Source organism: Poecilia formosa, unplaced genomic scaffold, assembly GCF_000485575.1.
Source record: "Poecilia formosa unplaced genomic scaffold, Poecilia_formosa-5.1.2 Scaffold59, whole genome shotgun sequence".
Taxonomy (NCBI): Eukaryota; Metazoa; Chordata; class Actinopteri; order Cyprinodontiformes; family Poeciliidae; genus Poecilia; species Poecilia formosa.
In genome coordinates this window covers 430766-451862 of record NW_006799998.1, presented here as the reverse complement: position 1 = coordinate 451862, position 21097 = coordinate 430766, and the positions used below count along the sequence as shown (strand labels likewise).

Genomic DNA, 21097 nt, shown 5'->3' with positions numbered 1-21097 from the left:
TACGGATGTGCTGAGAGAGACCACCCTGGTGTCTACGCCAAGGTAAAACTTTTTTTTTTGTATTTGAAATTATACAGAAACATATTATGAAAAGTTACAATTGAAGTTTGTTTTCTTTTGTAAAATACAACCTCCTTGTCCTAATCTGTCTTAATGTCCTTTTTCACAGGTCTGCCTCTTCAACGACTGGCTGCAGAGCACCATGGCCAGCAACTAAACTGGATCCCTCTATAGCCATCTAATGCTGCTGTTTGTCTACCATCATCCTGAACACCATGCAGACACTTTGACACCAATAAATAAATCATAGAAACTAATATATTTTTGGTTTCATGTCATCTTGTGCCTTTCTTTTCCTACATGTTGTTCCCACATTTCATGCACAGCTTTCAGATTCTCTTGACATAACAAATGTCATAATGCTGAAAATGTTCCACTGGTTCTGCAAGAAACACCTCTATGGTTCCTCAGCAAAAAAAATCATATTAAAAATCAGTACATTTCTTATTATTGCCATGGGAGAACAATTATTACTGTATAATAACTTTATTACAAGGTAACCAGAAAAAAACAGTCATAGCTGTATTGAGCCATGGGATCAGTAATATCTCTGGTTGATAGGCTGATTTGCTCAGTGTTTACATAATATTTGTTTTAGTTATGACTCTTAACATTTCCAAAAGGAGAATGGGAGGTGGATCTTTTAGTTTTCACAATCAGCTCCTACTTTTTGTCTGTGAGACAGACACCTTGCCTGTAAGATGTGGCTTTTAAATGTTTTGTTTTCGATAAAGCTTATTGTTAAAGACTTAGGAGAGTCTGAGCTTTCTCTGTTCTTATGCTAATGTAACCTTCGGTTGTTGGAGGATTTGCTGACAGTCATTTCTCTCTTTGCTTTTTTCTCCTACCAATATCCATTAATGTCTTGTCTGCTATCTCCAAAATTTCCTGGATTTACCTTTGGGTTTTCTCTCAGTTTTATTCTATTTGGTCCAGTATTTTTGTTTAACCTGTGATGATGGATCATCAGTAGCGCTACTGCTGCCAATAGCTTTATGTTTTCTTTTTATGGATAATAAACTTGACTGTGCCTTTCTGTGTTTAACCCAGTGTCCTTCCTAGACAGAACAATTGAAAGAGCTATTACTGTCACTAACTAGATGTACTCTGTTTTTTGGGCAATAGATTTTACTACTGCCTTAGTGTTCATCTATTTAGCTGAGTTTCACACCCAGATGAAGCCACTAACGGATGTATTGCCTCCTTACTTCTTTATCACTGAAAGCTGTTCTGGGCCAGAGCTTCTGTTTTTTTTTTTTGTTTTTTTTAATGTATGGCAAAATGGATAAACGGCTTGTACTTGTTTAGCGCTTTATTGAGTCCAGAGGATCCCAAAGCACTTCACACTACATTCAGTCATTCACCCATTTACACACTGAAAGTGGCAACCCACTGAATAGTAGCAACAGCTGCTCTGGGCCAATCTGACAGAGGAGAGGCTGCTGTGCACCGGGCCCTCTGACCACCACCTACTCTGTCTTCTTAAACCCCCAGTAAGTTAGTGGCAGATAGCTGCTCACAATGAGCCAAGTCTTGTTAGTGGTTTCTTCCATATTAAGGGAGGTTTTCTTACTACTGTCACCACATGCAAGTTAAGGAGGATGATAATTACAAATTTGGTGATTCATTTCAATCCCTTCAGATGTAAATCCTTTTTTACTAATTGGGATATAAAACTGTTGAATTAATTCTAAAAATCGGACATTTTTATGCATTTCCTATTTATTCTTTCAAGATGTTGTCTCCCAGATTGAATGATTTTTCTCACGTAAACTACAGCTTTCACTGGTGCTGTTGTTTAAAGTTGTGCACAACAGTTTTACCCAAAAAATAAGGTTGTACTCAGAGAGCAAATACAGTAAAAATACAAAGCATTGTGTTCAGTGTCTTATATTACCTTACCTCACTTCAAGTTGCTGTGAAATTAGTGTATCATACGTTCAGGTAAAGTCACAAAGGTCTATCTGGTGAACTATTGGAACTATTTGCCTATCTTAGACACAAACATGGTGTAAAGACTTTTTATTTAGACGCCACTGACACGTTTATATGAACACATGTTTTTGAGGAATGAACTGTCTATTCTAAACAAGTGACACACTTTGGCAGGTTATGTTTTTTCTTTATTGCTTTGGCCTGCTAAAAGGAGCTGGGATCCACTCAGTTTTCATCGTCGCTATTTCAGTAGAGCAGAAAAAAACCTCTTGTAAACATGTTAATCATTGGACGTTGGTGTCCAACCAATGTGTCATTGGTTAGACACATTGTCCTTACTCTTTTGCAAAACGGTTAACACAGATCTCATTCCAGCAGTCCAAACACCATGGTTGTAAATGTGGTAACCAAACAGAAATCATTTGTTATTAACTATTAGACTCTAAACTACTGAAGCATCCTCCCTCCAGAACTTAACATCATCTGCCTTTTTCAGCAGTAAACATGCTCCTCCTGTCTCAAAAGAACCAATTGTTCCAGTTCTTGCCAGTCAGAGGGAAAAAGTCATATTAATAGTTACTATCAGCTGCCTGATATGAATGTCTCCTTTCAGAACATTTTGCTGGACATTTAACAATATTTAACCTGATCTGATTGACACAGATGGCAAATTCACATGATACCATTAATGCTCAAGGTAATGCTGTCAATCATTGTCAGTAGTGTTACCAGAATTAACCTGGCATAAGAGTGAGTTAAATAAAAAAAAATACTTGTTCATAATATAATAATATTGTAAAATTGTATCTGAAATGGATTTTTTAAAAATAAATATTTAATTAAATATACAACTGTTTTCCAGGTTGATTTTTATGACAAATAGAAGTCTGCGCTAAGAAAAAACTCCTAAATAGTCCTACATCTTATAAAAACAAATGCTTATAGATCTGTGGAATGTTTTAAAGAATCTTCTCCTTTTTTTCTTGCTTATCTTTAAATCATGTATTGATCTCCATCTTCAGCTGCATATCTGAAGGCTCTTTACAAAAGATGTTTGTTTTTCCAACAGCCAGTGGGTTTGTTCTGGAAGCTGGTTGGTCACAGATAACAGTGGGAGGTTTCCTCATAAGAAAAGCTCAAACCACCTTCCTATATAAACCAGGACCGCAGACGAAGTTCTCTCATCAACAAGATCACTCAGCAACCATGAGGTCTCTGGTGTTTGTTCTGCTCATTGGAGCTGCTTGTAAGTTTGCCTTTTGGATAAACTATTGAACTGAGTTTAAACATGTCTAGTTTAACCCTGGATTTCATTTGTTTGTGTCTTTAGTTGCCTTGGAGGACGACAAGATCGTCGGAGGGTATGAGTGCACACCCTACTCTCAGCCCCATCAGGTGTCTCTGAACTCCGGCTACCACTTCTGCGGTGGCTCCCTGGTCAACGAGTTGTGGGTTGTGTCTGCTGCTCACTGCTACAAGTCGTAAGTGCTCAACATCACTCTGGTCCCATGAGACCGTTGTTTTAGTCGTCTTGTGTGTGTTTGTTCTCACACTCTGTTGTTAAACTCTGTGCAGCCGTGTTGAAGTGCGTCTGGGAGAGCACCACATCGGCATCACTGAGGGAACTGAGCAGTTCATCAGCTCCGCTGCTGTCATTCGTCACCCCAGTTACAATAGCTACACCATCGACAATGACGTCCTGCTGATCAAGCTCAGCAGACCCGCCACCCTCAACCAGTACGTGCAGCCTGTGGCTCTGCCCAGTAGCTGTGCTCCTGCTGGCACCATGTGCAAAGTCACTGGCTGGGGCAACACCATGAGCGCCAGTGAGTAAGATTTGATTCTGATTCCCAGATTTAAAGAGTGCTTTAACATCTGGTTTCTTCCAGCTTGTATTAGAGACTAATATGATGTTTTATTTTTCACAACTCAGCTGCTGACAGTAACAAGCTGCAGTGTCTGGACATCCCCATCCTGTCTGACAGGGATTGTGATAACTCCTACCCTGGAATGATCACCGATTCCATGTTCTGTGCCGGATACCTGGAGGGAGGCAAGGACTCCTGCCAGGTAAGGAGCAGTTTAGATCCATATTCAAAGATTTGAACAGGACACTTCAGCTGCTGTTCCAGGAATCTTGGAAATATCTTTCCAGCAGTTTATCACTTATAAATTTTACAACAAACAATTCATAAGTTTCGATCATTTTTATCTGTTCTTTTGTCAGGGTGATTCTGGTGGCCCCGTTGTGTGCAACGGTGAGCTGCAGGGAATTGTTTCCTGGGGATACGGATGTGCTGAGAGAGACCACCCTGGTGTCTACGCCAAGGTAAAACATTGTTTTTTTTTGTATTTGAAATTATACAGAAACATACTAGGAAAAGTTACAATTGAAGTTTGTTTTCTTTTGTAAAATACAACCTCCTTGGCTTAATCTGTCTTATTGTCCTTTTTCACAGGTCTGCCTCTTCAACGACTGGCTGCAGAGCACCATGGCCAGCAACTAAACTGGATTCTTCTACAGCCATCTAACACTGCTGCATTTCTTCTAATATGCTATCGATAAGGAAATTTTGCAACATTTTTCATCATCAAGCAGTCAGTTTCTTGCAAAATAATACAAAATTGAACAATAAACTCTCTTTGATATTCTTTATGTTTCGTTTTACTTTTATAACGACCTATCCTTGAGGTCTGTGCATACTCACACAAACAGATACATTTCTTATGACTTCAAGAACAAAGTTCTCACTGGCATAGCTGACAAGAACAGAAGTCCAAAATGTTCAAAGGACATTTTTATAGGTTGCCCCAATTGCAGCACACCCACTTTATCTTTCAAGAATAATGTTCTGCTCAAATGATATATCTAGAATAAGTTTCAAGAACGCCAGGGCTGTAGAAATAGAAGAAAGCCATTTTGTTCTTGTAGCTCTAGAAAAGAGTAACATATCAACACGTGTCATCATCTTGGCTGTTTGTGAGCTTAAATTCATGGTTTGTCATTTAATTTTAAATGTGACTAGTCATTTATTATATATGAAACTTCACATACCATTGCTGTCCGGTTTATGATTTCAAGTGATAGACCATCAGAAAGTAGTGGATAATTTTTAAGTTGAAAGATGACCACTTCATCTCAAGCCAGTCATAGTGAGAAAGATTTCTGACTGAGCAGTCTAAAGAAAATTCAGCACACCACTACAACATTTACTTTTAGAGGAACAAAATAAAACGTCTAGAATAGACAAATATGTTTGTTTGCTTTTTTTGTTATCATTGGAGTCGGGTAGGATTGCTACAGACACCTGGTGTGAATTCCATCTCCATAGTATTATTAGAAATATATCAACTGAGAAAAATGTTGATGTTATGCTTCCCTGCTGAATGTCGAATGAAGCAAAGAGTCCTTTCAGGGCTTGGAGTCTTCCTTTGAAATTTAAATACACCATTTATTTGAAATGTATCCTAATCACTTACATAGGATTTCTTTGTTCTCCAGAACCCTTGCTTGGGGAATAAGCAGTTATGTAAATCACAGAAGCGGGAGCTGTTTCCTAGGAGTTCAGGATGCATGGAGAAAATTCATCCCAGTGTTCATGCTGAGACAGAAAATAAGCAACTGGTTTTTATTTTGTTTTTTTTTGTTTTGTTTTGTTTGTTTTTTTCCTATCCTGCTGCTAACTGTGCAATATTATATTTTACTAAATAATACTTTAATTTAGTTACACAATGTATTCAATAGATGTACGAAAATAAATTATGTAATATAAGTGGAAATGCACTCTGTTTCTATTATTCATTAATTCATTCATTTGAAAAGGCGACGTCGGTTTATATTTATTACGTATGGTTCAGCGGAACTGTGGTTTCCTAGTTTCGTGAGCGGGTCGGACGCTCTCGCCGACGCACAGACAATGTCAAAGACAGTAAAGTTACCGTAGCAAACTGAGATATTTTTTTCATGTTAACGTCCTCTCTCTGTTTTTTTTTTTTTTTTTCGTAAAAGGCAGACTGACGCAGCACTTCGCTCGCTCTATTAGGTGCGTAATTTATTGTTATTTTTTTTATAGATACCTTTTGTTTAACGTGGACGCTTGCAGTGTGGTGGAACCCACGGAACGCGATGCGCCTCACGCTGCAGATGCTAATCTCCCACGGCCGGGTGGCCAGGAGGATTGGCTTGGGCCCGGAGTCCCGGATCAACATGCTGCGGAACATCCTGACTGGACTGGTCCGGCATGAGAGGATAGAAACCACGAGGGTCAGAGCCGATGAAGTCCGCTTCTACGCCGAGAAGGTGAGGAAGGCTGGCAGGGCGAGGCCCGGTTCTCCTGATCAGACAGAAGCAATGGCTCAGTGCAACTCTGACCCGTTTCTCTGGGGCTCACCAGCAAATTGGGTTAAAATTATCTCTTTTGCAAGCTTGAATGTTCACAAATTCCACATTTTAAAATATACGGTTGCTTAAAAAGACGGAAAATTGTTTATTTGTTAGATTTCGCCTTTATTTTTATCTTTTCAGTTATTTAAAAATGCAGATGAACTACGTACAGATGAAGCCATACATTAGACTCACAACTCTTTCTTACTAAATTAGACTAAAAGTTTCATATTCTTGTTCATTTTTATCTGCTTAATGATATTTTTGAAATGATTACATATTTAATACTTTGTGGAAGGGAAGAATAACCAAAAATATCTGACCCAAGTCGTACAGTTTAAAAAGCAATTATATTAAATTCTGGCATTTAACAAATAGATATAGTTTTATTAAACTCTAACTGACATAAAATTGGGAAACGTTTATTTGACTTAATGTGAGACAGCCAGGACCAAAGGTTACGTATCTGTTTATATGGATGTAAACTGCTGGTTTAATCAGAATAGGGGTAACATTGTCTTATTTTTCCAGATTGTACTGCTAAATGCTATTATTTCGATTGTTTTTCCCATGAACAAACAACATATAGTAGAAATATTCAAAGAGCTTAAAACACTCTGCAGGCCCTTTTCAGATTTCTGCTCGGTGCCTTTTATGCACAGCACTTTGCTTACAGTTTGACACTAACTGCTAACAAACACCGGTGACGGTGTGACGCTGATCTCATCAATGATCTCTGGAAGCTTTCTGCCTACTGAAGGCGGTTTCTGTTTCTGCTAGACTTTGTGAAATCTCTCCAACTTTTCTCACCACTGAGCTTAAAGCAGGCCCAGAAGGTGGAGCTCCTGCATAGGCCTAAACATGTATCCTCTTAGCTGCTGCTGCTGCTAATCATAATAATGTCCTTCTCCACAGATTTCTCTCTGTAAGCCTCATATCATCAATAAACAGATCACACGGCTCTGAATCCGACAACTATCAGCTATTTTCACTCCTTAGACGAAACGTGTGATCAGCCAAACGAAAGGTTAAGGCTCCCCTGTGCCTAATTTTCAGTAAAATTTATTTTTTATTACAGAGTTGTTATATAATACCATAATATGCTATATTGTCTGCTGAGAAAATAATATCTCTTTAGAAAATACAGTAACATTGTATATATTTAAGTGTCTAAAAATATAATGCTTTGATTTTTTTTTGTACATCTACTCAAATAATGCACAGACTGTTCAGCAGCTACTGATGAGTTGATTTTCTTCAGAGTCTTCAAACAAGTTGCTCATTTATATTTTAAATTTAAATTAAACCAGGAAAGCTGTTAAGTAACATATCTGCACTTATTAAAATATGCCAGTTACTTATTCAGAAGTCAGATTATAAAATGTGGCCCTCGCCTGTGGCTCAGCTAAGCCTCGTCTGTCCCGGGTTTTCTCCGTGTGTTTAAGCCTGCCGTTGGGCTTTAGTAAAGCTTTCTAGTAATCCTGCAGATTCTCCTGAAGTCTGGTTGAACCTCGTGTAGAAACTCTGCTACCTGTTTGTAAATGTAATCATGCAGCACAATCTGAATTCTCCTTGCACGTTAAGTCTCTCTGACTGTGGATATTTTTTTTGTTTCATCTTCCCAGCTGATCGACTATGCCAAGAAAGGAGACACAGATGAGAAGGCGATGAAAATGGCCAGCTTTTGGCTCACGGTGCGTGTTTGCAGCTCTCTTCATGCTTGTGGAGGTAAAAGCTGCGTAATGGAGAGGAGTTGGTTTGAAGTTTCCCTCCTGCTCCCTCTCTCCAGGAAAAGGATCTCGTCCCGAAGCTCTTTAAAGTCCTCGCTCCGCGTTTTGAAAACCATTCAACCGGCTACACGCGGATGGCCCGGATCCCCAACAGAGAGAACCTGGACAGAGCCCAGATGGCCGTGTTGGAGTACAAAGGCAACCCGTTTCCACCTCTTTATCCTGTGAAGAAGGAGAATGAACTGACTCTCATCAACCAGCTCCTCAAAGGCTACAGAGAGGAGAGGGCGAGGGCAAGAGTGTTGGCTGCTGAAGCCTAAATACTCCCATGGTTTTTGGTTTTTCATGTTGCAAAAAGAGCCTTGATGCAAGTCTTCAACATGACCAGTTTTAAAGCTCCAATGTGATCTGAAAACAAGAACTGATCTGTAAAATAATAAATCTGAATGTGTGATAATAAAGTTTAATTTTCCAAACTAAAGTTCCAAGTTTGTCTTATGTCTTCAGTGTTTGAGTTTAAATTAATGCAGGTTCTGGTCATGGATCTTCTAAAGAAGATGAAAACTGCTGCTGCACAGGCACTGTTAAATCTGAGCCAGAAAAAAAAATCAATGAAACCGCCTGCTGTAAACTGTTGCATGAAAAGGTTATTGATTTCTAATAAAATGTGTCTGAACCTCTTTAAATCACAATGATGCACAAAACAATCTGATGAGCTTTGAACAGTTAAACAGAGGATTCTGCTAATGAGTTGTAAAACAGGAAATGTGGGCAGTGGACAACAAGTTCTGCTCCCTTCATAAAGGTTGAACACGAGTGAAACCACAAAACCGTCACGCAAAATTCAAATTTCCCAGTGAGTAAAATAAATTTACGAAAATAGTTGAGTGATGCAATAAATGCTCTCAGTCTTAAAAGCTTGAAGTTTATGCATTAAGACACATCTAGCTTTTTCTTACTTGCTTCACCTGACATTATTTTTAGTCGCTCCTGAAATCTTAACTCCTGCCGTTAGTGAATGTCAAAAATAATTTTGTATCAGTAAATCTGCAGTAGCGTTCGGTTCCTAAAGGCTCATGTTGTACATGCTTTTTTTGTGTGTTGTATTTCAGATCTGCAGGTCTGATTTACCTCAGTTAAGGTCAATGTTCCCGATTGAAGAAAGACAAAAAAGATTTAGCACAAATCCAAACTATGAAAGAGTTAAAAATAAACACAAAGGACCATATCAGGTCAATATCAAAAAGAACATCTTGATAGTTCTCAAGACCTTTCAGAAAATATTCTATTTGCTGATGTGCGTCACATTATTATCTGACATAAAACCAAAACATTTCAGCAAAGGATCAATAAGCTACACATCTTAATCTTTCAATGAGACTGTAATTTATTAAGAGGCAACTTTGATTATCTGCACTTCAATTAGCACTTATTAGCGTGTGCAGAGAAAAAAGGTTTATTTACCTCTTAAAATGATGACAAAAACTTTCCCTACAAACGGAAAAAAAAAGAGGTTAATGGAAGTTTTTAAAATATGAATTTAGACTGAATCACAACAGACAGAAAATAAAGATTTAATCGCAAAACATTCACTGAAAGCTCAGTAATAGCTTTGGACAGTTCAATTAGACCAACTTATCGGTAATGACTGCAAAACATTTAGGTCTGCACGCTTCAGATCAGGACCGGGCTGGAAACCGTCCCCAGAGCGTTTTACTTTAATAGACCCTCATAATGAGAACAAATCCCAAACTCGATAAACAAATATCAGATTTAGTGTTTGGACTCCTGCCCCGGTTCCTCACTGGAACGCCACAGGCTCACAAATCAACACGGCACGCAAATAAAACAGCCAGACAAAGCTTTAAATAAAACCATATTTTAATTAGTTATTTTGAGAAAAAGGATATATGTACAGCATCTTTATAATTAATATTATTTGACACCATTAAAATGCATCTGAATGGTGCTTTTGTGATGTGCTCTTAACCAGGTCGCTCTGAGTAGCCTATAAGCTGTGCTGTTCTCCGTCATGCACACACACATACTTTCTTCAAGTTCTTTCTCCACAACACTTTATGACAAATCAAACGTGAGCATTGACGACGCTTAAGCAACGTTTCCGATGTCGGTGCGCCTCTCCCCGTCTCTCTTCGTCTGTTCAGTCAAGTCATGGCAACAGCAGACGAAGTGGCAGACATCCCAAATACAAACCAGACATATTCAGAAGCAACGATTAGTATTCTAATTCAAGTATCTGTCAGTTTCACAAAGTTACACTTCTGGAAACACTCCTACAGGTTACACACCACAGTCCTAACATTGGTACTCCATGACAACAAGTTTGCCACTGAAATCTGATGGCTCGAAGCTGAGCACAACAGTTTCTCTAGTTCAAGATAAAACCACCGAAATTGTTTCGAACAAAGCACGAATTATTCCCGAAAATGTCTGAAAAACCGTTTTCAGTCCGTATTTACAGGTAGGAATAATTCTCCATGGAGTGAGAATACGGTTTTTTTTAAAGCAGTCCTATAAGATGGATCCGCACAAATAAACAGACCAAGACCAGGAACATTAAAGTGCTCCATGCAGGACAGACAAAATGTACAGTTATGCTGCTGCTTTCACAGCTTCTTCTACAAGACTTTTTTTTTTCTCCCAATATAAGGGCATAAAAGAAAAATATGAATATTTGTTCAGCTTTTTGCACAGCTTAAACATTAAGGTGTAAAAAGCCAACAAACGTAATGACTTGTGGTTCAGATACAAGACAGGGGTGAGAATAAAGTTCCTTCTTTAAAACACTGAAGAGAGAAACAGCCTGTTGGGTTTATGCTTGTTTTGGTAATTGGGAGTGAAACCAAGAATTGAAAACAACAGCAACAAAAAAACAGGAGGTTATTTGATTGTAGTTTTAAAATAAAACATATAAAAGTGAAATACAACCTTCTATTGTTTTGCAGTTAAAACCAGATGAGCAGGCATTTAAATGTCCTTCTCTAGGTTAAAATAATTTAAATAATCAGTAAAGAAAAGCAGAAGATATTATGTCACAAATTAAAGATTTGACGTATTCTTGTCCAAATAGTAAAAATATATACATAAGATATGTTTGAAGAGGACAGAGGAACCAGAGCCTCCAATACAACCATCACGGTTGGTTGGTTGACTAATGCAAAGTAAACTGGTCAGTTGTGAATATCTTAGGATTTAAATATGAATCATACACAATTAAAGTTACATCTCTGCTCAACCACTTCTTAAAACAGAAAAACGGCTTGCGTTTCAGTTTAATATGCTGTCTCAATATTAAAATCAAATCACTCAATGTTAGTCATTCCTGATATATTTTTTTTTGAAAATCCAATTACCAAAACATGCAAAGGCATTGCTGGTTTTAAAATCACAGAATTCCCATTTTGATGGAAATCTTTACAAGAAGAATTAACCGAATAAAGTTGAAATTGTGACTTGCGACTAACTTCAGCATCACCCCCGCCCTTGTGCTGTATTGCATCAGCATATTCACCAACATCCACAAACACAGACATGACAGTTAAAATCAGGGATATTCTGCACTCCAGTGAAACCAACTAAAAACAGCCCAGTATAAATAATATTTTACTAGGCATGGGCAGGTATTTGGCTTTATTATTATTATCATTATGAAAAGTACCATCATCAAAACCATTATGTATATTTAAGCTGCTCTAATTGGCAAACTGAAGAAAGGATGTGCTAGAAAACAGAACTTTACTTTATACTGTAACTAACTTACGTCAATTTGTTCAAGAGTTTAACAAGGTTAAATGGTCACTTATAAATAACACTTCACATTGTCAATGTTATTGATAAACTGTTCAGCCTCTTTACGTGCACAAGGTAATTTTAAAAGAAATATGCTGTCAGAGCTATGAGAAGTAGTGTGTTAGGGTTTCTAGCATCAGCAGTTTTAGATCAGTTTTTAAAACGAAAACAATTGGAAAATGTTTTAAATAGATATGAGCAGACAAGTCGGCTGATGAGCAGACACGGATGATGTTCAGCTCAACCGGCTCAGACTATTGAACAGCCTGTAGGAACTGAGAAAAAATTATCCTTTGCCGCTCAGTGGTGTAACAACACTCTTTGGTAAGGAAGTTTAGGAACTGATATTTCACATCGGTTTCATAACCATTGATCTCCACAAACGATCAAAGCTACAAAGTTATTTAACAACCTAAAGAAAAGGATGCAATTGTTAGGTAGATGGATGTAAGTGTGAAATTGCAAAGATACAAACTGGAGAGTACGATCAGTGTTTCCAGTTATTAATGGTTACTAATCCTAACCGTGCTAAATATTAATAAAAGTGGCTAAAGATCTCTCAAAATATCATTTTAAACAAATAATGTTTTAGTTTTAAAATAACAGAGAACCCCTTTTCTACAGCATATTCTCTTTCTCTCTCATACACACACACACACACACACGCACACATGCACATTGTGACATTACCTCCTTACTTTACATACATTATCATGGCAAAATTGCAAAAACAAGTACATTTTTCATACTGTTGCAATTATTCAGATAATTTGGAATATGCTAAAAGTTATTAACGGCATGTTGGATGTTTACAAAACTAGAAATGATCCATGAATCTCTGACTGTGGGCTCTCTAATGTTAAATATTAAGTTTAAACATTTCAAAAGATGTTGTGAAACTGTGTTTTTTATTTTATCTTAAGGTTACCAGAATTCAGAATATCATACCAGCCCATGCCTACGTCTACTTATAGGTTAAAAATACTGCAAGACAGCTTTGATTTGTATAGTAATTAACAAAGGTTTTGCAGTAAAAAAAATAATAAAAAAAACATATTGCAGCCTATTGTATGCATTTACAGAAGTGTGGATTTCAACACACACAATAAGCGAATATCTAAGGTCACATGGAGCACATATATCTGCTTCTCGGACGGAAAATACAACACAAACATGCATGTTTTACGAGTACTGTACTTTGGGGTGCCCAGACTAAATGTGACAGTTTACAGTTACACATCAGTATATTGATCCAGAAAAACCAGCTCCAATGAAGGCTTATATAGTAAGAATATAAATAAACACAACAGACTCCATATACCATAAATATATCTAAGTTTTATCAAAAATGTCTTAAAACATAAAAAAGTTGTGTTTTTTTATTTATTTTATTTTATTTTAAACATAATGGCATGGGATTTCTCTGTGGTCGAAGCACCAACTGGAATGTCATGTTGAGGGGAAAGAAAACATGAATTAATCTCGTATTTTGAAATAAAACTATACATAATTGTTGCTCTCAACAGTTTTTAGCTATTTACAAACTCCTCCAGGCACACCATCAAATCCTCATGAATTTTTGAATAAAAGTATTTCAAGAATTTTGTTCATTTCCACATTGTGCACAGCTATCATTCTCTTGCTCCGGCTACATCCACTTTGTCATCTTTCTCCCGTGTGCCTTCAACTGGTCAACATCAAATATTTATTGCTTCTTTATTCTTTTACAACCTCAGCCTTTGCGTCTTAGCCATCTCCCCACCCTAGCTTCTCCATACAGGTCAATTCCATTTCCAAGTTAAAAGGACCATTTAGGGATTTACTTTTGTGATGACTTCTCATGTATGTCCCTTCATCTATAATTCTTCTGTTATTTAGGATGACCTTTTTCTCTCCCACCAGCTTTGTAAATTCTGTCTGTAGCCTTCGTCCTTTCTGCCACAGTCTTTCCCGCTTTCTCATCCACTTCATGCCTTCGTCCCAAAGCCTCCTCCACCGCCGCTCTGCATGCTGAAGTACTCTGTGAAGGATGGAAGTCGAGGGGGCATCGGGGAAGAGCGGGAGGCGGGGCGTGGGGGTATCGGAGGTGGAGGTGGGGGCAATATCATGGTTAAGTCTGCAGCGGTGGTAATGATCTTTTGTTCGCTGTTCCTCGGCACGTCGGGTCCTTTGCGAGCAACTGTCTCTTCCACGGTCTTCACCGGATCCTGGAATTTAAAAGTTTTGAGGCATCATTTATATGATAATGACAACAATTCATACAAAAAGATATGCTAGGGGGAACAAAGCAACCCTGGACTTTCAACACTCTCAGCACTAAGGTCTTCTGACAAATCGAAAAGCATGCTAATTTACCTCTGAGAATGTTTGACTGGGATAAAATAAAGATTTGGTTATAAACAGCAGGAAACCTGCATATGGATAATCACGTTCAGCCCATAATTGCCCTGAATCTGTTAACTCAAAGTACCTCATGAGTGCTCATCCATGAAACTGAATCTCATGATAAGCTGGTATTTACTCTGAAACATTACAAACTCTAATTTAAAAAAATCTGGCAACATAATTAACTGGAATTGTATTCTTCATCTGGATCAACAGATTTCACTTTTTTTACAAAGTCTCTGTAAAGACTAATTTTTGAGTCTTACCACAAACAGTTTTAGGTCAAATTAGTCTAATGACATTTTGGTTCCTCTGTCTTTATAATGTTTGTTACTAATGTAGTCTAACAAACCTCTGCAGCCTTTACAGAATAGTCAGATACATAGAGATTAAATTACACACCGGTGGACCCTATTTAGTAATTATGTGACTTCTAGGAATCATAGCTTTCACTGAAGTTTATTTAGGAGTACAACAACAAAAAGGGACATCACACACTGTAAAAACCAAATTACAATTATCTTTGTTTACAAAGTTGGACTTTATGTCTTCTGTCAATCAGTTAAATCTTTTAGATACAGGTTGTAGATTTCACAATAACAAATAGATTCCCAAATTTCCCCACACTGAAATTTAGATTTCTTTACTTTATCGGATAAAAGCAGATTAGAAATATTTTCAGACTTTTTAAATTGCACTGATACCAAGGTTATCATTATCAACAAACCAGGTCGCTAATCCACCACATGGTGAATTTTGTTCTGCTTAGACTTTGTAAAATTACTAATGTGGTAATGAAGCAAATATATTATGTCACGTGTCAAACACATTATGGAGATGAACATCAAAACTGGTGGTTATAACTTAAGAAAACGGGGCAAAGGTCCGGTACATCCTTTATATATCCTCTTTCCCCCCACAATTTTTGTATTGTTTTAAGAAAAAAAAATAATTTTAGATGCCTGTTTGTTGCTACATTATTAAAGGAGGAATGCTGTAGCTGAGAATTGCAGCTCTTTTCCCGTCACTCATCTCTATGTAGTGTAAAAAGCAACACCTTCAGAGCTGAAAGTAACCGAAGCAAGACAATTCATCAGAGAAAACACAACAACTTAATTAAGCCTTGCCATGAATTTCTGCTCACACTTATATTTAATTTCACTCAAGAGTTTTAGTGTCAGGCGTATTGTTATGCAATGCGTCATCCCCTGGAGGAGATAAGTATTTTGCTGAGAAATAATCCCTGAAAACACGCTCCCTCGCAAACTGCGCTGCTGCCACAATCGCTTTCTATTTTCAGGCACTTCTGTTCGATAAGACAGCAGTTAATTTCAAGCTACGTTTGACACACAAAAAGCATCAGAAAATGAGTACACTAGAGTCCTTATCTAATTAAATGTAGCAAGCGCTGCAAAATAATGGGGAATTTATAGTGGATATTATATAGTCAGTACATGCGGCGTAATATGTATCTCGTTGCGGTTTCTGCTTCTTCCTTTTGTTTCATTAGTTCTCAAATGAGATGTTCTGGACTGCATATCAACCGCTCAAATGCATCCAGGAACACACATCACATTTAGACTTACTGATTGGATGGAGAAGAGCTCGGTGAAGTTGGGCTGAGAATCTCCGAGGAAGGAGCTGTTCCCATAGGCGTGGTGGGGGAAACTTTCCCCTCCCTCGCCTCCTTTGGGGCTGGACTGCAAGATCCCAATCTGGGAGGTCCGAACATGATACGGGAAGTTCTTGTTGGCTGCTGATGGTCTCGTAATGACCTAAACAAAAAGAATAAATTCATGAAGAAATATAAATATTCTTCAATGTTTATTCAAGATAGCTTGAGGAATATGTCTGTAACCTATAAGCTCTAGGTAAAGACAAAGACATGGGAGGTGTGTGGTGAGGACCGAAGATATTTGACAGAACGGTACAGCCCATTAGTTGAAGAACTGTGCGTTTAAGGTTACGAAGAGATGGATAATGATGTGTGGAGGAGACGTTCCCGAGCTACGCAGTAAGAACTCATGGATTGTCAATTATGTATGACAGACTGTGGCAATAATGACTCCTGAATAATGCCGGCTCTACAAAAAGGTGCCGGGGTCCGCATGAGCACGTGCGTGTGGTACGAACAAGGAAAACGATGTGAGCGTAGAGGTGGATGCCGAGCTGAATGCCGTTCACAATCTTCTCCCGAGCCCATCGAGGAATCCCGAAGTTGGCGATCAGAGCCATCACAGGCACAGCGAAAAACCTGAGGAAGAAAAAAAAAGGAAAAGAAGAAGAGATAAGAGAGAGGAGGGAGAACATTAAAGTAACTGATGAGAGTATGGTTTGATGGTGAGATACAGAGAGCTCAGGGAGTAAAATATGTAAAGCGCTCAGAGTGATAATGATGGAAGGAGAGAAGTGGATAATGAGGCAGGGGATAGTTGCTGCAGTGAGAGAGAGATAATATTAGTCTTTGTAATCTATGCTTCATTTTCAGCCTCTACTATTAGAAGCACTGGTTGAAAAGCCGAGAAACTAAACCAACCATCTTTAACATTTTTGAATTTTTTTTATAAGATGTGAACTATCTATCACATATGGTTTCTTGCTAATGTCCGTGCCTCTGTATTTTATATTACAACCAAAAACAACAATGAGTTTTATGATATTTTATATGATTTCATATGACATATTGTCTCTCATTATTGTGACATTTAACAGATTCTTTTTGTTAATTCTAACTAAGAAAGGATGATGTATGTGTCGTTTTATTCAGTTTATGTAAACATCTGGTTTCAACTGTGTAAGAAATGTAAGGAGTTGGAAAGTTGAGGAAGATTTGTGTTGAATTTCTGGAAACTTTTCATAGGAAGTAAAGATGGTGAATTTTCCTAAAAACATTCCATCAAATATTTATGGAAATAAACTGGGAGTTTGAGATAATTTAAACAAACTATCATATTTATGCATTAATAATTCTTTTTTGTAACAAAAACGGTTTAAACTGCTTGTTTGGGAGAGCAACATTTTATTAAAGTGCATCAACTTTTATAGTTGTAATGGGACAAAATGTGAAACAAGTCCAAGAAACATTATTATTTTTTCACAGGCATTGCATAATTATTCTCACACATGAAGTCTGAACAGCTCATTAATATAGATATCCTCCAGCTATCTCTCATCTGGGAATAATTATCTGCAACATAAGACGAGCACAATGTTGGGACTTCCCCACCTCAAGCGCCAGCTATCTGCTTTAATTTTTGTTTTGACTGAACTACATAATTAAAATTTAAAGATCACAGAGAAATGTACAAGCCTCATCAGCTCACATGGTGCAATAGCCAGCGACAAGTGGAGATGGTGTCTCACCATAGAGTGTATGTGGTGAAGAACGGGACGTAGAAGGGCTGTTTTTCAGGGTAGTGTTTCAGCGAGACCAGCACGGCGTAGCAGAACCACACGTAAGCGACCAGCTGCAGGCCCATCAGGCCGTAGCCTGCGGGGCTGTCGTAGGCGTAAAGCACCTCACCTGGGTCAAAGAACTGGCACAGGAACACGAGACGCGTTAAAAACAAGCAGAACCTTAATACAGAGAAAATGTGCAGACTGTGTCCTATTTCGTAATGATGGATTGCTCATGGGTTAGCTGATCTGCCGCGGTGACCGAGCCAAGAGCAGCTAGTTCCAGTCTGTGCGAAGGTTTGACATTGACACTTCTCCACATCTAGGGCATCGGCATGTGTGCTCACAGCTCCGTCTGGGTGTGTGTGTGTGATGTGTGTTTGCATGTGCAGACAATGGATTGTATTTCACAATCCAGTGACTGGATACAGGCTCTGACTTTGCACAGTTACTCTTGCTGCTACATAATGCATAGTGCTAAGGGTTCGGCGTGGAGATGTTCGGGATGCACTCGGCCAACCAGAGCCTGGCAGACTTCAAACTGCAGTCACACAGTATCGGGTCCAAATTTCAAGTCTTAATTTCCGTTCCTCCTCCAACCTAGTTTCGCTTATTTTAGACAGAGCTCCCCAGAGTTTGAAGCTCTTAAATAGCAGGGCCTGTGCAAAAGGGCAGGCGGCTGATAAATCATACCACTTCAGAACCACGTATTGGAAGAGACGGCTGCATGCTTCAATATCAGAAATAGCGCAGATACTTCTGCAGCCTTCTTCTCCTCTGGGGTCATTACCACCCTGAATTCAAAGGCTGTAATCCACCGTCTCTAAATGGGGCAGCGTTACATCTGACTGTGCAGAAGCCTTCTCACTGAGCAAAGATTTATGTACTACTTTTTGCTCCTCTGTGAATTATTAATTCATAAGATCATGTGCTGGTTAAATGTGTTATCCCCTTTCAAGAAGACAGAAAAAACAGGGGGTGGGGGTTACGAAGATTAAAGTTTCTCAGTATGCTGATTAGAAAAATCCAACTTTCAAGGAAATACGTAAAGATCACTAATCTGGTATTTACCACTGAAAGCAAATATAACATAGAATACACAGTGCATAAAAAAGTTCACTTTTAATAAGAATTGTTGTATTCTTTACTTAGGAAGCATGCTTATTCTTCTTCTCGGAATTTAAAATCTTGAACCAAAACTAATTTTTATATGTTTTTGCAGTCAAGTTGATGCATTTGTATAATTAGTAAAATGTCAATGTAATGAGTTTCTGACAGAAAAAGCCATTACAGCCCACGCTCATCTGCAGGGCACATTCTTTCATGAATATTTATGAGATTATTGAGAGAAAAAAAAAAAGCTAAATAGAGCTTTAACATATGTGGACAAGGTTTGCTGAGCCGTCCGTGGCCAGGAAACTCGCACTAAATGCACCAGTTTCTGCCTGTGTGTTTGTTAGAAAGGAAGTTACAGTAGAATAGAATAGAAATAACTTTACAATCTGTTCCATCTGGGGGCTTCACCAACAAGTATTTCCACATAATTACGTAAATCCCTTAATAAATACTAAACTAAGAAACTATTAAGTCAGCTTCAGTGATACTTTGTGGAGAAGAGGAACAAATATAAATCTCAGACATCCAAATATTTACGATTTATTTGGCTGATTCACATATATTGGGAAAGCCAGTGGTGGGACTGTGCTCTTTTAACTCTTCTGTTGAATAGTTAATATCTATTGACTGAATCTGTCTATTCTATGTCTGACTGTTGCAAACCATAAAGTATTGACCATTGAAGAACTGGTCAAAAAAGTTAACTTCAAGAATTCATTTTTAAAAGGTTCCTCTTACTAAACAGTATGGAGTTTCTCAGTTTTGTGGACTTGCAATTACGCATCATTAATTCACAGAAGAAAATAAAAAGGCTAAGTGAAGTGCGAAAAAGTCAGAGTTCAACTCCTTGCAACGGAGTGAGACTAAAGAGATGCAGATCTAAATGTCAACAAGCTCAATGTCACCACCAGAAGATGTTTAGTAGGTCAACAAACACCATGATTATCATCCTAATTAAGTCTGTGAACAAACTAAGAGCCAATTAACAAATCAGCCCTGCTGTTTTTTTGTCATTTGTTGATGAATATTTAATTGGGTCAAGGTCTCTGCATCCTTACTTTTTATCTGGCTGACAGATTTATTGGATGCTGTAACATTAAACAGCTCTTTAATGGTGTAATAAGCAGAAGTAACTAATTAGTAGCTGTCAGACTGCAGTTGATGCAACATAGTTTCACATCTTGCCATGTTTGTTGCTGTATCTAAAAATGAGTTTTATGGGAATCTAAATATTAAGAAATGAGGCACACTTTGTGAAATATTAAAACCAGCTACGTATACGGTGGCTCTGTAAATTGTTCTGATGAGCTCCTTTGACACATTTTGTGCACATTGGGGCAAATGGAGAAAAATTCAGTGTACTATGATTTTTGAGAACTACACACACAAATATATCTATCTGTCTTTAAATATAAGGTCTTTTGATAGTTTCAACAAATCTTTGCATTCAACAGGTTTTATCTTTTTGTTTTTGCTATAACAGATTATCTATCCCTGCAGTTTTCTAGCTGGATGTTTTTTGAGTGTGCAAACAGTTCTTTACGACCATCTACAACGGCAAGAATTTCTTATTGTGTAATTTGTTTTTATTACTATTTTAACTGTCTTGATATTTTCTGCTTGCAGAACCAATAAGCAAAGTAGGCACACAGCAGCTTTAAACCCTTTTATATTATTTTGCCACATAAACACAGTTTTTCCTTTGAGGTTTCCTTTTATTGAACATAAAGAAACTGAAGAGCTTCATTTCTGATACAATGTCCAGGAGTTTTCTGCATCAATAGAAGAATAAATCAGAAAAAATGTTGTTCATCTGAAACATTAGTTTTGAGTTGTGGGTTTTTATTTTATTTTTTTTTATTTTTCCTGCATTAATATTCTTATAAGCCTTTCCCTTGGCAACTGTTTAATCCTGTTTTTTTAAGCAAGTCATCGACTGAAATCAGTTTTTCTGAACACCTTTAGATCAGAGACACTTGCTTTAAGCATTGTGTGAGGAACGAGTTTATATTTAATTTAACTTTAATTAACCCGTTTATTCTACTCTATAAAATAGCCTGACATGACCTTTGATTTCAATTGGAGTTAAATTAATGAAGTGAATTTAATTAAATTGTGTCTGTGAAACCTAGGAACCGTAGAAACCGTGCTCTCTGGGGGATGTTCTCTGGTGCTTCCCTTGCAGCTTTGAAATTCTTATGTTTGTGGAGATTAGCATTTCTGATTCACTCTGGCGGCTTCCTTGTTTTTGCCACATTGGAACAGAAACCAGAAACAATCG

General features: G+C 37.8%; 3 protein-coding genes and 1 long non-coding RNA gene across 4 annotated transcripts in view; 3 read left to right on the top strand and 1 right to left on the bottom strand.

Moving 5' to 3' along the window:
* On the top strand, nucleotides 1–319 carry LOC107836445 (uncharacterized). Its single transcript, XR_001662343.1, has 2 exons — nucleotides 1–42; nucleotides 170–319. It is a non-coding gene; the product is annotated as an uncharacterized LOC107836445 (long non-coding RNA).
* Nucleotides 320–3165: 2846 nt separating this feature from the next.
* On the top strand, nucleotides 3166–4620 carry LOC103139239 (trypsin-1). The gene is made up of 6 exons (XM_007553761.2): nucleotides 3166–3241; nucleotides 3326–3476; nucleotides 3571–3821; nucleotides 3929–4065; nucleotides 4223–4324; nucleotides 4455–4620. Exons 1-6 carry the CDS (start codon nucleotides 3202–3204, stop codon nucleotides 4500–4502), a joined length of 729 nt encoding a protein of 242 aa, XP_007553823.1. The 5' UTR covers nucleotides 3166–3201; the 3' UTR covers nucleotides 4503–4620.
* A 1249-nt stretch (nucleotides 4621–5869) lies between these two features.
* On the top strand, nucleotides 5870–8590 carry mrpl17 (mitochondrial ribosomal protein L17). The gene is made up of 3 exons (XM_007553758.2): nucleotides 5870–6295; nucleotides 8005–8073; nucleotides 8169–8590. The coding sequence occupies exons 1-3, from the start codon at nucleotides 6122–6124 to the stop codon at nucleotides 8427–8429; spliced, it is 504 nt and encodes a 167-aa protein (XP_007553820.1). The 5' UTR covers nucleotides 5870–6121; the 3' UTR covers nucleotides 8430–8590.
* Nucleotides 8591–10624: 2034 nt separating this feature from the next.
* Nucleotides 10625–21097, bottom strand: part of tmem145 (transmembrane protein 145) — a 56840-nt gene continuing 46367 nt past the window's right edge. The window contains exons 12-15 of the mRNA XM_007553757.2: nucleotides 17668–17840; nucleotides 16438–16558; nucleotides 15891–16079; nucleotides 10625–14126 (exon numbers count right to left, since the gene is read on the bottom strand). Of these exons, the coding sequence (XP_007553819.1) occupies nucleotides 13887–14126; nucleotides 15891–16079; nucleotides 16438–16558; nucleotides 17668–17840 (723 nt within the window). The 3' untranslated portion in view covers nucleotides 10625–13886. The remainder of the gene's footprint in view (nucleotides 14127–15890; nucleotides 16080–16437; nucleotides 16559–17667; nucleotides 17841–21097) is intronic.

Bases quoted from the DNA above. Each gene is read 5' to 3' on its own strand.
- LOC103139239 (XM_007553761.2), top strand. From the start codon at position 3,202: ATGAGGTCTCTGGTGTTTGTTCTGCTCATTGGAGCTGCTT. The intron at 3,822-3,928 runs GTGAGTAAGATT...TTCACAACTCAG, and splicing joins GGGCAACACCATGAGCGCCA to CTGCTGACAGTAACAAGCTG. The intron at 4,066-4,222 runs GTAAGGAGCAGT...TTCTTTTGTCAG, and splicing joins GAGGCAAGGACTCCTGCCAG to GGTGATTCTGGTGGCCCCGT.
- mrpl17 (XM_007553758.2), top strand. From the start codon at position 6,122: ATGCGCCTCACGCTGCAGATGCTAATCTCCCACGGCCGGGTGGCCAGG. The intron at 6,296-8,004 runs GTGAGGAAGGCT...TCATCTTCCCAG, and splicing joins TCCGCTTCTACGCCGAGAAG to CTGATCGACTATGCCAAGAA. The intron at 8,074-8,168 runs GTGCGTGTTTGC...CCCTCTCTCCAG, and splicing joins TGGCCAGCTTTTGGCTCACG to GAAAAGGATCTCGTCCCGAA.